Source organism: Malurus melanocephalus, unplaced genomic scaffold (assembly GCF_030028575.1).
Source record: "Malurus melanocephalus ecotype Western Australia unplaced genomic scaffold, MMel_1.1 scaffold_18, whole genome shotgun sequence".
Lineage (NCBI taxonomy): Eukaryota > Metazoa > Chordata > Aves > Passeriformes > Maluridae > Malurus > Malurus melanocephalus.
In genome coordinates this window covers 1,514,748-1,530,720 of record NW_026623250.1, presented here as the reverse complement: position 1 = coordinate 1,530,720, position 15,973 = coordinate 1,514,748, and the positions used below count along the sequence as shown (strand labels likewise).

Here is a 15,973-nt window from a genome sequence, read left to right as displayed (position 1 = left end):
CATGATCTGTGCTAGATTTCACTTCCTAATGTTTGCATAGGGTCTAGCTACTTTGAATTCTCTTTGTCCTGTGCTTGGKACTGCTCCTTATTATTGCACATAGCTTTTGATTACTAGAGGGTTTTCACTGGAACAGTATTTTATAAGTTTATGGTAATTTTATGGAACTGACATTTCCAGATACTGCTATATTTTTGTCTCATTGCAAATACATTGAGGAAAATATAAACATTTGGAGAGTGATTCATGTCCTTGCATTGCACCTACTGTATAGATCTCAGGTGGCTTATTTTTATGTGCCCTTAATGAATGTTTTTAAGAACTCCGGTATTATTGTTAAGATAAAGCAGTTAAACTCTTAACTCTATTTTAAACTGTGGATAGAAAAAATGAAGTATTTCCCCATAAAATAAAATAAATTTTTTTTTTTAATAAAAACCTGTCTTATTTAAACTTGAATTACCCGTGGAGGTACATGGTGTACGTGACGCTTATATGTAAATATAGAAGCCTTGGGAGGGTTGTTTTTTTTTTTAGTTTTGCCCTCTTATGGGAAGAAACTAGATAAATTCTCATGTCTTCAGAAAAACAAATAAATTAATTGTAATAAGTGAAAGGAGGAAATTTTATGTAATAACATGGTTTACTAAAAGTAATACTTTTGCCTCCTTGTGGGGGTATAATTTCTTCTTACACATTTTATCTACAAATTACACACAGATTTAACATGAGTCCCACTGCAATCTCCTGAAAACTTCAATGTTAGGAGCCCTTCGTGTCATTTGGCTCTCCTTTATTATCAATATTAAGAGTAAAGGACACATCCCCTTCTTAAGTTATTTTCTAGGCTTTGCTAGAGCATCACAGTTATGAAATAGTAACCATCATGGCAAATATGAATTAAATTCATGTCCAGAATTCTCACTGCCTTTTTAATATTAAAGGAATCATACTTAAGCCGAAGACAATCTCTCAAGTTCTGGAATTCAACCATTTAATTTATATATCACCATCACTTCTTTTTTTATTTTTAATGTTTTTTAGACTTTTATTAACTGTTCTTGCATATAAATGCCATTCCATTTACTTGTGTTACCACTTGTAGCCATTAGATCACCGTTAGTTTATGAAATAGTGTATAATTATTTATTGAATTTTTGGCTGTAGTGTTGTCTAAAGGTGTTTAGGAGCCAGATCCACCTAACAAATCCTGGTTCCAAAAACTGATTTGAATGCAGAATATCATTGATGCTGGCAAGCATATTTTGGAGAGAGATATAGTTGTTCTGCAAAACCTGTGAACTGTTTGTGTGCTTCAAACTGGTGTTTACAGCCAGTGAGGTGGAGGATTAGTTTCTTCAGTCCAGCCCCAAGGTGGCACTTGTATCAAGTTTCACGATCAATCTGTAAAGCAGCAAGATTAAAAAGCCAATCAAATCCAGTTTTCACTGAGCAGCATAAAGCACATTTCAATAATGTGTAGTTACTGGCCAAACCTCTGTTTCCTGTCTGTAGCTGTTTTGATTAAGAAGCTGTTGGAATTTTTTTTTTTTTTTAGCTGGAAAATAGATTTGTTTTGCTCTTACCAGAGTCAGGCACATTTTTGTTGAAAAAACTATGGCCACACACYTAGGAACTCAGCATGTATCCTTAATATATAGTTCTTCATCGACTATGCTTACTGTTCTTCCAAACATAGGATTTTGATTGCTTAGTCAGTGAATACTGCAGCTTTCTAATATTGTTGACAAACTCATTATATCAAACTATTTCATTTGTTTTGTTAGTTTTGAATACAAGCTCCAAAAAAAGTAGAGTGAAAGAAAATCAAACTTATTATTGCAGGAAACTTTCATTTACCTGAAATATTTTTGATGGGACTGTCTGAATGGAAACAAGTTAGTGTGTTAACTCCTTAATTAAGTCTGAAGACTCTTAAATCACATTTGGCTTACAGATGGTAGRTGATGTTTCTAGCAGCAAGCACTCATCATACTAGAGCAGTCCCTACTGGCTTGGAGTGCCACTGCTTTGAGTGGTGGGGCAGCCAAGAGTAGAGTGGGTGTATGTGAGAGGAACAGCTCTGCGACACCCAGGTCAGTGAGAAAGGAGGAGAAAGGTGCTCCAGTGTCCAGAGTGAGGTTACCCTGCAGGCCGTGGTGCAGTCCATGGTGAGGCAGCTGTGCCCCTGAGCCCAGGGAGGGCTAAGGTGAGCAGAGATCCACCTGTAGTCTGTGTAGAAACCCATGCTGGAGCAGGTGGATTCCTGAAGGAGTCTCCGACCCTYTGGGAARCCCACACTGGAGCAGGCTCATCTCAGGACCTGGGGCCACATAGAGAGAGGAGCCAACACTGGAGCAGCCTCTTCCTGAGGGACTGCACCCTTTGGAAACAAGGGAATCCACAGTGGAACTAAGTTCATGGAGGATTGTCTCCCGTGGGTGGGCCCGTGATGGAGCAGGGTAAGAGTGTGAGGAGGAAGGAGTGCCACAGACAACATGTGATAAACTCAATGCAGTCCCCATTCCCCTGTCCCCCAAGCTGCTCCAGAGGAGGTAGAGAATTTAAGTTTAAGAGAAGGGAAGGATGGGAGGRAGGTGTTTTAAGRTTTGGTTTCATTTCTCATTACCCTAGCCTGATATGACTGGTGATAAATTAACTTCCCTCAGTCAAGTCTGTTTTYCCCATGGGAGYAACTGGTGAATGATCTCTSCWTGTCCCTATGTCAGCCAATGAGTCTTTCATTGTATTTTCTCTTCCCTGTCCAGTTGCAGAGGGTATGATTGAGTGGCTTTGGTCAGAGTCACRAGGATGAGAACACTTGTATTTAAGTACCTGTTTTTACAAAAGGGTGCCACTAACTTTGACAAATCTTGATTAGAATACTTGCGATTTAGAAATTTCCTTAGAAATGTCTTGTTATATTCTAGAGGTTCAAATTACATTTACTGAAAAAAACCAACTACAGAGTATGATTACTTTCCCTGTCAAAAGAGTGTAATGGTAAGAATAGGTAATAAAATGATAATGTCAGATGAAATAGCAAAGTAGTTTCCTGACCTTSCAGCGGAAGCGGTAGTGCTGTTTGGGTTTGACGCTAAGATAAATAGATAATAGGTCTGCATTAATTGCCATGGGTTTCAAAATCCTGCTGCTTTATGATGCTGCAAGCACCAGATGTCCCCATCTSTCATCCCTTCCATCCAGCCWGGTGGACTGAGGGACAAGCGCGGCGTTAAGTGTTGATATCCTGATCCTGCCCACATGTGTCTGCTGGCACTGAAATGAGCAATAGTTCCACTGTCAATGTGGCCTCTTCTTTTACCTATTTTTGCTTTCATTAAAAGGCAGCTAACATGGGAAAATAGTGGCAAATACTCTGTCCCTCCTTGCCCAAAGAAAATKACATAATCCAGCTGGATTGATGATGTTTATAAGTATCAGTATGGAAGTGTATCTATTCTTTAGGTATATGAACAGTTTATTTTGACAGTTGTTTGTCTTACAGTCTAAACAAGTTCAACTTTTTTAGTGATTTGTTTTCCTACTAATCAAACCAACCATAGTGCATACACCATCAGTAAAGGCCTTGGTAACATCTGATGTGATTCTTAGGAGTTACAGGAACCTCATTAGCAGTGACTAATAAAGCAGCTTTGAAATTGTTTTATCATGTAGAAGTGTGAAAGTTTAGAGCAAAGTGTAAGACGCATGGTTTTACACTTTTTCAAATAGTTTTTAAACTGATATTTGCCCTGATAATAATTAATTTGATTTTTGTTTTGCACAAGGTTTTCCTCTTGTTTCTCAAGTAAGTACAAAGAAAAAACAGATTTCTTCCTTGAGCAGAGGTTATAAACAAAATTAGTAAGTTACAGGGTATTTTTTAATGTATCGTTACATATTTTTCTTTTACATGTTTTCCACAGCTTGCACTGAAGGACCCAGTACACACTGTGTCATTGCAGCAGTTCATCTATGAGAAGTTAAAGGCACAGCAGGAATTACTTGGAGAACAAGGTTTTCATGCCCTTATGGAAACTGTGGATACAGAAATAGTTGCCCAGCTACAAGAATTTTTGCAAGGCTTTTAAATAAGCCGAAAAAAAGATTTTATATGTCCAATTTTTCTTCCAAAAAATATGAAAGAACTCTAGCYTCCTGTCTTGTATGGAAGAGCCTAATGAAAGGGGAAAGCAGCTTTTGAGAAAAGAATAAAAATAAGTTTCTGCTCTTGCTATACTATGCTCTTTGGGTTTTTTTAATAATAAAGGGTTAATTAAGGGTTTTATCATTAAGCTAACATTTCCATGATTCCTAAAATGGTATATGCTAGCTTYCTAGCTAGTACCATTTTTTGGTACCCTTAATTTTCTTTTTGGTTCACAAAGGTATGTCATAAAGTCAGAAGTCTGAAGGAACTTACTAACGTGTATTAATGGGAAATGTCTGTTAATTCAGGACTATAATTCAGTATAAGGAGTTGCTTGCTTCTGTGGTACTGTAGATCTGTAACTTTATCCTCTTTCTGTTGCTCCTTCTTGACTGTATGTTCAGCCATACAAACACGACGACTTAGGAAAACAGTAAGGTTGTGAGCAGAAATATTCTTTCATGAGAGAAAGATAATTCCCATTTGAATTGTCTCAGAGAAAAAGAAACTGATTCTAACACTCAAATTGTATTTGAATTGTTAGAGAGCATTAATGTATATCTCTATCTGAAGATATGACTTTTCATTTTTATCATCAAGTTTTCTTTATTTCTGTTATGAAAAAGGTACATTGTTGCATTCCTTCTATTCCACTTTTAACTCTCATAACACAGAGAAACTCATCACGGGTAGATGAGTAGTTAATTCCAGTTAATTTGTGGCCGTACCTAGACTATATAAAATTACCATATTCAGTTTCTCAATTCTTTGCATTTTCTCCTCAAAGACATGTCATGAGAATACTTCAGAATTGYTGCAAAAATGTTTAAGCCACCTAAAACAATTATTTGCAAACATGAGGCTTGCTTTTAATTTTTTATTAGTTATCTGCAGGAATCACAGTGTAAAGCTGCTCCTTTCTATGTGCCTTTGTCATTTGTACCTTGCAGGTGGAAGGGGGAAGAGAATGCTAATTTCCATTTTCAGATTTTTGCTTTCAAATACTGATCTTCCACCTTTAAAGTTGAAATTAACTTTGCTTCACTAAGAGATGATTCAGCTCTCAAGTAAGATTTTTTTTCCAGAGGGGATTAGCTGCTTAAAGACACCTACAAGCTTTTGACAATCTTATCAGATAACTAGATGCTTTTAAAAATCTGAGCCTTTTTTACTGCCCTTTTGGGGAGTAATCCTTTTTGAAACCTTCCCTCTGTTTGCAGAGGAATGCTAATCTTTCTCTCCTTTGGCATTAGTGTCAAAGGCTGTTGGGGATCTCACAGTTCTGAATGCAAAACCTCCCCTGTCCCCTGCTGCCATCATCTGTCAGCAGAAGTTGTGTGATAACTCATTGTTTCCTGCTCTTTACCTTGGGATAGGGAGGTTTGCCAGAAGAATTGCTACTATTTGTCTGTATGTTGTGTGTATGTCATTTCCTCAATCATCCACCAACCTAATCTCATAATTAAGAGGTTTATCTGGKTGCATTTGATACTTGCAGAGAAAGAGACTCAGTGTGCTCATGGTTCCGTTCAGCTGTGAACCACAATTASCAAAACCTGGCAGCTTTTGACTAAGTTTGGATTTGTTGCACAGTTAATCTGCAGACACCCTAAGCTTTTGGCTCAGTGTAAAACCTGTGCAGATCTGTTAGCTTTGACCCCACCTGGCATGACTGCTTGGCACACAGAAGCACATCCTGCCAGGAAGCGGTACTGTCCTATCACCGTTCTCTAAAATCCCCTGTGCAGTGCCAAATGGTGCTCCCTGATGTTTCAGAAGGTGACAAGGTCCTACCTACTATAGTCCTATGCTGTGTGGCCACGCCACCCAGCTCCTTGTGCAGCATCTCAYGGGGAGCCAGACCTGTCGTCACGACTGTGCACAGCTGAGACAGACCAGCCCACCTGCGTCATTCTCTGAGCAACTCCATCCCCCGTTACCCCGTGAGATGGAGTGTTAACTGCAGTTTGTGTTAATGCATGATGTTGGCAGAGACCCTGTCAAGAATGATGGATGTACTTTTGGCTAATAACAGCATGATAAGTTGTGATTACCTTTCTGAGTAATGTCTCTGAATAACTGCATGTGTTAATTTTCATATGCATTAACGAACAAGTTAAATTTGTTACTAGGTGTTTGGCTTTTCATCCTGGAAGATCTTCCTCCAAGGCTTGGACTATAAATGAAAACAATCATCATCATAATTGTCTGTATGACAGCCATTGTCAATGAGCACAATGCCAACCAAGTGCCCATCTGCAGCCAGCAGCAATCTGGTACTCAAAGTGGAGAAATTTCAGCTTGAAGCAGGAGAAAAACTATTACATACTGTCATTAGATATTAAATCCTTATATATAGGATTACATTTTCACTGGAAGAGTGTGGATTAGGACTCAGCAAGTTATAGCCCTATCTGAATTTGATGTTGAAATTTTAAATTTTAATCTAGGGGAAGAACGGAAAACAAATATAACAATTATCCTGACACTGAAGCTGTAAAATACAGTTTCTGAAATTCTCACRAGAAAGGATCTTTGATTCTGTTGCCCTCTAGGCTTTGATATTCAAGACAAAAAAAAATTTAAATTGGGGAATTTTTTTTCCTACTGCACAACTGAACTCCCAAGACTTACAAATGCTATCAGTTTACTTTTCAGAAATGGCAGTGATTAAGTTGAAGATGAGCTTTCTGCTTCTGATAAGAATTAGGCAAGAGGACTAATCCTGCTGCTTCTGTCTTCAAAATATGTTTCCTTTGATGTATCAGTGATGTCAGTTTTAGACCTCTGGCCTAACTGAAGAGTTAATAATCCATGTGATCTCTTTGCAATCTTTTTCAGCTTTAGAAAGTAAACTTATCCAAGCAATAATTTATTCCTATATAATAGTTGAGGTGTTTGGCTCATAAAAAATACAACTTGAASAATTTTACTTCCAAAGATGTTTTCAGGTTAGATAACCTGTGGGCAGGTCCTTGTGCTCTTCCAGTGCTTCTTGCTTTGCCAGGACTGAGGCCATGGGCTCGCACCCTCCCTGCAGTGACGTGGTGGAGCATTTTGCATCATTTGCAATGGATGCAGCAGTCAGGCTGTTCTGGCGCCCTCAGCCATGGTTGTTTGCCAGGAGGTGCCGAGGGCTGATGCAGAGAAGCCTCTCCTTTCGGGGAAGCTGCTGCTTGCGGCATCGCTGGCAGGTTGGCAGGAGGTGCCCTGCCCGCTGTGCTCTCACTGAGCAGGGGTTCCACAATTCCAGGGAAGCACACACCAGCCAGGCCATTCATTTYTAGTTCTTTCTCCTCAAGGGCTTTGCGTAGGCAAAAATAACTCATCAGCTTTTTTCCAGTGTTATTTCCCCTAAATTATTGAGACTATTTCAGATGGGCCTCTGAGCATCCTGGTCTAGTGGAAGGTGTCTGTACCCATGGCAGAAGGGTTGGAACTAGATGGTTTTAAGGTCCCTTCCAACCCAGACATTCTGTGATGCCATGATGCTAAGCCTTAGAGGATTTGCAGGAGGGAATCTAAGGTGCCCAGACGTTCTCCCAGGGTAGCTGGTGTGAAGGCCAAAGCCCTAAGCAGAATCTCAGCTCATAAGTACAAATTTAACAGATATGCACTTTTCTCTGATGATTCAACAACRATAAAATCACTTCTTTACATCACATCAACAGAGATACCAGCATTGCATTCAGTTAATATTCAGTAGTGTTTGGTATGCTTGACGTTTTTCCTTAGTTTTTAATTGARTTCCAAACTCTAGTAACGCTCCTAAATTGCCATTCAGTGTTTGAACTGTGAACATGCCACATCTCCATTTAGCAGAAGCAGCATCTTTGTAACTATGATGCRCATTTTGAAAGCTCTTCAGACTCATTTATTTGTCTTGCTTCAATGCTGCTGCTTAAAAAAAATAAATGATTACTAATTTAAAAATGTTCACAATTTCCATCTTACTGCTAACTATGATTAATAATGATGACTAATCACCAGGTAATCAGATTTGACTACTTCTGTAGAAACATTTCATAAGGTTCATTAGATTGTTCATAACACATTTTGCTGACTCTTGGGAAAGTGAAATCAAGTGGAGCCAGCCCACTTTGAAATTTAATTGGGTGTTCATAAGGAGTGCTTACAAATGTTACATCCTCTGCTCCCCACAGTGGCGAGGCAGCATTTTGTTAGACTGAGTGTTTACTACTGCACTGACTGGTATATACTGCATGCTTGAAAACACTGATCATGAAGGAGTTATTTTTCAAATTTATACAGAATGGGGATCAGTTTTGGTGTAAAATGAAGTGAAAAGGAATAAAAGAGAAATTYGCTGTAAACAAGCGGTTTCCACCAGCAATACAAAAATGTAACTAAGAGCATGCCTCAGAAGTTGGTTATAGGGAATAAAATCACAACCCATATCAAGGTGTGCATCATTTCTGAAGTAGGCAGTGGATCTTGGCAGGTGGCAAAGAAGCTTACCTGGGCTGGAGCTGTGCAAGCAGTTGACTTTTCAGTCTCTTTCTGAAGAAGGGAAAATACTCAACAAAAATATTGTATTTGACTTAAGGTTTAATTCTGTATTTCTCTTTTGTAAGATTTCTTAACCTGTTTTTAATAGAATACAAGCCAGTTTGGAAGTCAAGCTGTAATTTCTAACTTGCAAAAAGCCCAAAGCTTTCACAATAAATATTCTTAGATAAAACAATTTGCTGAACATGCCTCTTGATTCAGGTAGTATGAAGCTAGTTTTTACATTAATCTGTGGAAAGCTTTCTATAATGTAGTGCTAATAAAAAGACACTACTTAACAACATGACAAAGATATGCAGATTTTTTTTTTAGGATACTGGAAGTTCTGGAAAACTGCATMTTTTCATGTATCTGGATTTTGGGAATGATTCCTGGTTCACTAACTGAGCTTGCAAGGGAACAGAGTCTTAAAAATTATTTACCTTCACCCTGATGCTTCACCATCCCACCTTTAAAACATCAGACTGTGTGGCAAGGAAGCTTACAGGCATAAACTGCGTGCACCAAAATGTTTTTGCCTTGTTCAGCTGCTGAAATGCTCTTCCTGTGCCTCTTTCCACAGCTCTGTATTTTCCCACACTACGCTACCAGGTGTTGCTCTTTGGTTTACCACATCTGTAGCAAGTGCCTGCTGCTTCACTAGCACTTGTGTTTTGCAGTTCTTAAATACATAAATGAAATCTTTGTATGCTGGCCATCAAGCACTGTGGTTAGGAATAAAAGATGCAGATTAATTTGTCCAACAGCTGTGGGTGTAGGAAGTGGTGAGAGTYCCTCTTTATCTGGCTTTAAAGCTTTTTAAGCATTTTATTTAAAGATACTGTAATGCCTCATGTGCAGATAGACCCCCAGATCCCAAGAGTCCTCATCTAGGTTTCTGCTGCTGGCAAAAGTACTCATTTGTTGAAGCATTTTGATGTATTATTGTACCTCTCCTGAGAATCCATCCRACAGCCCTGCAAGTAGAATCGTTCTGCTCTGCAGAAGTTCCTTTTTATCCTCCACCCCCTGAAGTACTTGTGAAGAAATCAACAAATTTATTTCAGCCTGTTTGTTGAGCTTTTGCAGGCACAGTGTCAAACGCATGGCTGAGTGAGGGGAGCTGGTCCTTCGAAGGCTGCAGCACAGAGGCTCATGGGGAGCTGGGTGGTGGTGCAGTCAGGCGAGAAGTGCTAAAATCTAACAGCCGCAAGGCAAGAGAGTGAATAAGCAGTTTTCAGCCTGGCAAAAGCAAGATTCCACAAAGCTTCTGTGTTTTATCAAACTTTATGGATGGTTTAGGAGCACTGATGAATAGCTGGTAAAAACTGCCAGTGAAATAGAAATGGCAAGGAACAGAACTGAGCAGGGTGGARTAGCAACACTAAGGCAGATGAAGCTCTAGAGCTGGAAAATTCTGATCTGCCTTGTGACGGCAGATGGTTCAGAGTCTGCCCTTGTGTGTCATGTTTTCCTTGGGGCTGGTAGGGTCCTGTTCAGAGCATTCGAACAAGCTCACACAGMTGGAAATGGAATTTCACAGAATCATCCAGGTTGAGATCATCTGGTTTACTCTCCTGCTTAAGAGGGTCAGCTGCAGCAGATTGCCCAGAACCATGTTCACTTGTCTCTTGAGTGTGTCCACAAATGAGGGCTCCACAGTTCACTGGGCAGCCTCTTCGTCCACCTTGAAATTTTGTGTTCAACTGAAATTTCACATTTCAGCTTTTGTCCACTATGTCTTGTGCAGTCAATGAGCGTCCCTGAGAGGAATTCAGTTCCCTTTTCTTCTCTTGTTGGCTATTTATACTTACTGCTAAGATCCCCCAAGATTTGATAGTCTCTTTCTGTAGAGTGGGCTYGAGGGAACGATTCTTTCAAGGGAGATAAAATGGTGAAACTCAGTAGATCCTAACATTAATTGGTGTAGAAAAGAAACGGGATTGCTCATGGGCTGGAACAGAGAAGCGGTCAGTTTTCAGGTTGGAGACTGGATGGACCCATAATAAGAAAAGGATATGGATTTCCACAGACTGGAGGGGTCTTACAGACGCTCTGTCATAAGGAGGCAGAAATATCCTAACCTTCACCAAGATGTCAGGAGCAAGACCAGAAGGAGGTGAGGACCTCTTCAGGAAAGATGAGGTCATGTTTTATTTTCATTTCTTGTAAAGGGAGAACTAATTTGGGGAAAGGCAGAATTTAAAAAGACTTTCTGCCTTAAGACCTAGAGCTTGCAGATTAATTGTGGAAGGAGTGATCTGATGTAACATTTTGAGACTGGAGAATGAAGAACAGAATAATTTTGTCCCATTTTTTTAGGTGAACTTGCACAATTGGAGGCAGATTTGTTTGAATTAGTTTGAGACGTTGCAAATGCCCCACCATGTGCATATTGCATCACAAMAAAAAACAGCAATGTTGGCATGGATGTTTTGTAAAACAGCAAGGAAGACATTTAATGTCTTAATTTGAAAGGGGGATGTTGACTGTTTTTCATGACAGCACGATCTCTGGATTTAAGGCCCTTGTTTTAAGCATATAAGTGTGAGTTAAGCACCAAAGACGTAATGAAATCTTTATTGTCTTATTGCCCACAGGCATTGAGTGTAATTGTCTTAATTTGCACTTTATGTAAAATCAGTTTGTAAATAGAAAAATAATGACATAAACTGGCTCTAGAAATGTAATGGTTTTATTGTGTTGAGTCACTTTTTCACTGTTTCAAAGTAACATCACAGTGGTACAGAACACTTAGACCTACCAGACCATATCAGAGGCAGTTCTATTTTATATTTTATTTTTAACCTCTTTTACTGTTTATTGTGAAGGTTTCCAGAACACTGCTCCTAATCGATCATTCTGTTAGGCATTTTCCTCTTCTGTTTACCACATTAAAAAGCTTTTGTTTTTTCCTTAAACAGAGTGACCTCCAATGTCTGTTTCTTAGGCCATTAATATGCTGTGTTCCCTTTACAGACATGTAGAATAAACAAGTTAGTCACAATAAATAAATAAACTAAATAAAACCCAGTGGCACTAGAGAATTCTGCTGGCCTTAAATCCTGGGAGACATTGAACTGGTAGGTATAAATTGAGAAGTTTTTCTCAGTGTTTAAGATAATAAAATTCTGTTTATTTCAACTGGCACTTAAGAAAAATAGTCATGGCAGTCRGGTGAAGTCCCAGGTGACTGGAAAAAGGGAAAACCTTAAAAAGGGGAGAAAGGAAGATCCTCGGACCTACCAACCTGTCAGCCTCACTTCCGTGCTTGGGAAAATCATGGAACAGATCCTCCTGGAAGCTGTGCTAAGGCACAAGAAGAACAGAGCGGTGATTCAGGACATCCAGCTTACCTTCACCAAGGGCAAGTCCTGTCTGACCAACTCAGTGGCCTTCTGTGATGGAGTGACTTTTCCATAAATGGAAAGGGGAGGGCTATGGTTGTCATTTATCTGGACTCTCATAAGGCCTTTGGCACAGTGTTACATAACATCCTTCTGTCTAAGTTGGAGAGAGATTAATTCAATAGGTGGACTTCTTGGTGAATGAGGAATTGGTTGGATGGTCACATCCTGTGGGTAGTGGTCAACTGCTCAGAATCCCAGTGGACATCAGTGACAAGTGGTGACCATCAGAGATTCATATTGTTATTTAATATCTATCTTCACCAATGGCACAGAGAGGACAAGTGCACCCTGAGGATTTGCAGATGACCACAGGCTAAGTGGTACATTTGAAGTTCCTGAAGGATGGGATGCYRTCCAGAGGGACCTGGACRAGCTTGAGAAGTGGCTCATGGGAACCTCATGAGGTTTAACAAGATCGATTGCAAGGTGCTGCTATCAGGTCAGAGCAAGTCCCGGTGTCAATCCAGGCTGGGGATGGACAGATCAGAGCAGCCCTGCTGAGAAGGACCTGGGGTGGACATGGCTGGGTGAGAGGCTGGACATGACCCAGCCATGAGCACTCCCAGCCCAGAGAGCCRAACGTGTCCTGGGCTGCATCCAGAGCAGCGTGGGCAGCAGGGCCAGGGAGGGGATTGTGCCCCTCTGCTCTGCTCTGCTSAGACCCCACCTGCAGGGCTGCATCCAGCTCTGGGGTCCCTGAACAGGAAGGACATGAAACTGCTGGAGTGGGTACAGAGGAGGCCACCAAGTTGATTAAAGGAGCAGAGCACCTCCCCTATGAGGAAAGAATTGGGATTATTCATCCAGGAAATGAGAAGTCTTCAGGATGACCTAACTTCAGGATGACCAGAGTTTTCCAGTACCTGAAGGAAGTCTACCAGAGAGAAGGAGAAAGCATTTTACATCGGCATGCAGTCACACGACAAGGGAAAATACGTTTAAAGTAGAGTAGGTTCAGATAAGATATTAGGAAGAAATTCTTTGCTCTGGGGGTGGTGAAACAGGTTGCTTAGTGGAGCTGTGAATACCACATCCCTGGAAATGTTCAAGGCCAGGCTGGATGGGGCTTTGGGTAACCAGGTCTAGTGGAAGGTGTCCCTGCCCATGGAAGGGGGTTGGAACTAGGTGATCTTTAATGTCCCTTCCAACCCAAGCCATTCTGTGATTCTATGGTTCTAAGATTTCAGGTGCACCTTTGTATTTACTGTATTTTTAAACTTGTTCTCCCTGGCCTCAAGATTAGGATGATGGCGTGGACCTCAGTGTTGCTTGTGGAGATTAATTTTTCTGAACTGCACATTACTGCCAGTGACTCAGCAGAGTTTGACCATAGCCACATYATATATTGTCTGTTGTGTTATTTCTCTGCACAGCCTTGGGGTAGGAAAATTTTAAGTGCCTTCTTAGAAAGCAGGTGAAWACAGGATTTCCTCAGTAGAAGCTGAAGAGAAATGGGCTGCCTTAGGGAGAAAGAGATGAGAAAAAGTGTGTTTAGGAGAAACAATGTAGTGGAAGAGAAAGAGTTTACATGGGAATGGAGATAAGTGAATTATACCAAATTATGAAAATGATAAACATGAAAGGATGGAAAAYGGGAAAAACACAGGCGACAGTGTCAGAGTAAAAATATTTTGTTCCATGTACATGTGCTGACCTGTTTTCTGTCACTGTTACAAGATTGTTATATTTTTCAGAGGCCCCCCAGTGAAACAGGGCCTTGAAGATTGCATCTGGGGCATTCAGGTTTGCCAGAACTTCTCCTGTTTTGGAGAAATAAGCTATTTTATAGCTTATATATTAGAAGCTGTATATTACAACCATATTTTTAGAGTAGCAATAGAAATCATGGCATATCAACTTAGCAGAGTTGTTATGCTGTTGCTGTAAGTTGTCCTCCTGTTCTAAATAGGAGGCTTAAAACACCATGAGTTCACACTAAAGATGTGCAGGATTGAAACTTTGGAGCTCAACAGCAGCAGATCAGTGATAATTCACCAAGTGGCAATAACAGAATTGTTCATGATCATTTTTGCACCCCCAAATATAGATGTAAAGCCTTACTGTAGGCATCAATTGAAAAATGTGACTTTAAAGTTATGATTAAGAAAAAATAAGCAAACGAACCTCAGAAGTATATTGGACTCCCCTTCAGAGAGTGGTTTTTTTGGTGTAATCTTATCTCTGGAGTTGTCAGTCTACYAAATACTAAATTTGCTCAAAGTTATTACTTTAACACTTCTTCCAGTAAAAATGATATTAAAATCTATATTATTTCCTTTGCCCACAGTTATGTTTGCACTTCAAAGTCAATAAAATCTTACAGCAATAAAATCCTAAGCAATCTTAAGTTCAAGGAAGTACTTTGTGTGCAGCTTCAGTTTAAATTGAAGTTCTAATTCAACTTCATTTTGCAGTAAATTTGGATAAAGTAACTAATATAAACTGTAGTGCTCATAAATAGTGTAGATTTTAGCTGAGGCTCTAGAGGCAAAATTTAAAGTAAAAAACTGTCAGATTAAGACAATTATTAATTATTTTACTCTTACTGTGCACTCTTACTGTAAGAAATTGTTAAGTACTGTAGTAGAGGCAAATGATATTTGACTCAGGGCATCCATCCAATCCTCTCCAGTCTTTTATGATGTGAAATTACAAAGCTTAGGTCAGGAATAGACAAACTGTGTGCTTGGGATAAGAGATGGGAGGATTGGATTTTTTCCCCACTGTGTGGTTACRAGGCCCCATACAGCAGAATATTCATAGTTTACTGCATGGATAGGTGTTACTATTAGAGAACATAGTGAGAAATGGTGCAGAGGTGTTTGTGGTACCATGTGAAGCTTTTACAGGGTGCTAAGGCTCCGAGTCAAAGCTGGCTGTTCTTTCTTCTGCAGAACTGTTTAGTGCCTGTCCTTCTAAGACTCAGTTTCTGGAGTTCGGCTGTCCCTGTGTCCATGTTGCACATAGTCTCTGCTGCCTTCTGCTTTCYCAGAACCTGGCTCATGTGAACCAACTCTTCAAGAATTAACTCAGCTCTAGCTGAGCCAAAACTGATATCCTTTGTTGCCCCAGAGCTGCCTTTGCTACAAAAACCCTTGTGCTGTTGCATCCAACATTCCCTAGGGAAGAAAGGTGACCAGAGACCCCGTGTTGGGATCTGCATGCACAGGTTAAAGCAGGGATGGGTAGTTCTGATTCCTCATAGCACCAATGCAGCAGGCTTATTTATCTGTCTAAATTAGCCTGTAATTTATAAATTGTGCTCAAATTAGTCCATATTTGAGCTAATCAACCTTGTCAAAGCAAGTTCAGTCAACAGCACACCATTAGGGTGTTTCTATACCTGCTGCCTTCTTAATCTGCAGCCTCAATGTGTCAGTGGTGTCTCAGCAACACTAAAGCCCAGTTCAAAGCACCTTCAGGGGTCCAACTTGTCCACAATTGACCTGACTCGTATGGCACAGGGGTCTACAGGGGTCTAGTTAATATGTAGTGTAGCACTTTCATCTGTAATCTGCCAAAACCAATTGTCTTTGGGATCTACTTTTTTTTTTTTTTTTTTTTTTTTCCCAAAAGTGCACTGAATTTTAGAAGAGCAGTTCTGTACTGTGGCTCTTTGAAGGTATTGAGCTGAGTGGGAGGTTTGTGAAAAGCAACTCAGCTCCTAAGGTGGGACACCCTTACTGGAGAAAGATGAGTGATATGGATTGGATGGACAGTGTAGAGAATTAGAAAACTGCTTTTTGCTCACTCATACTGGTGCTGTTGGTGCTTTTTTTTTGGTGGGGGGAAGGTTTTTTATATTTTACTCATTGCTGCCACTCAGGAAAGGCATGTGTTCAGCACTGCTGTCTCAGGCTGGGCAGCAGCAAAGGCTTGTGCACTCACTGTGGTGACAGAG

General features: G+C 40.1%; 1 protein-coding gene across 3 annotated transcripts in view; it reads left to right on the top strand.

Annotated features, from left to right (window-relative positions):
- Positions 1-4,240, top strand: part of IPO11 (importin 11) — a 79,990-nt gene extending 75,750 nt beyond the window's left edge. For all 3 annotated transcript variants that reach the window (XM_057389641.1, XM_057389640.1, XM_057389639.1), the window contains exon 32: positions 3,930-4,240. In XM_057389641.1, coding sequence (XP_057245624.1) covers positions 3,930-4,094 — 165 coding nt within the window. In that variant the 3' untranslated portion in view covers positions 4,095-4,240. The remainder of the gene's footprint in view (positions 1-3,929) is intronic.
- The last annotated feature ends 11,733 nt before the right edge of the window (positions 4,241-15,973 follow it).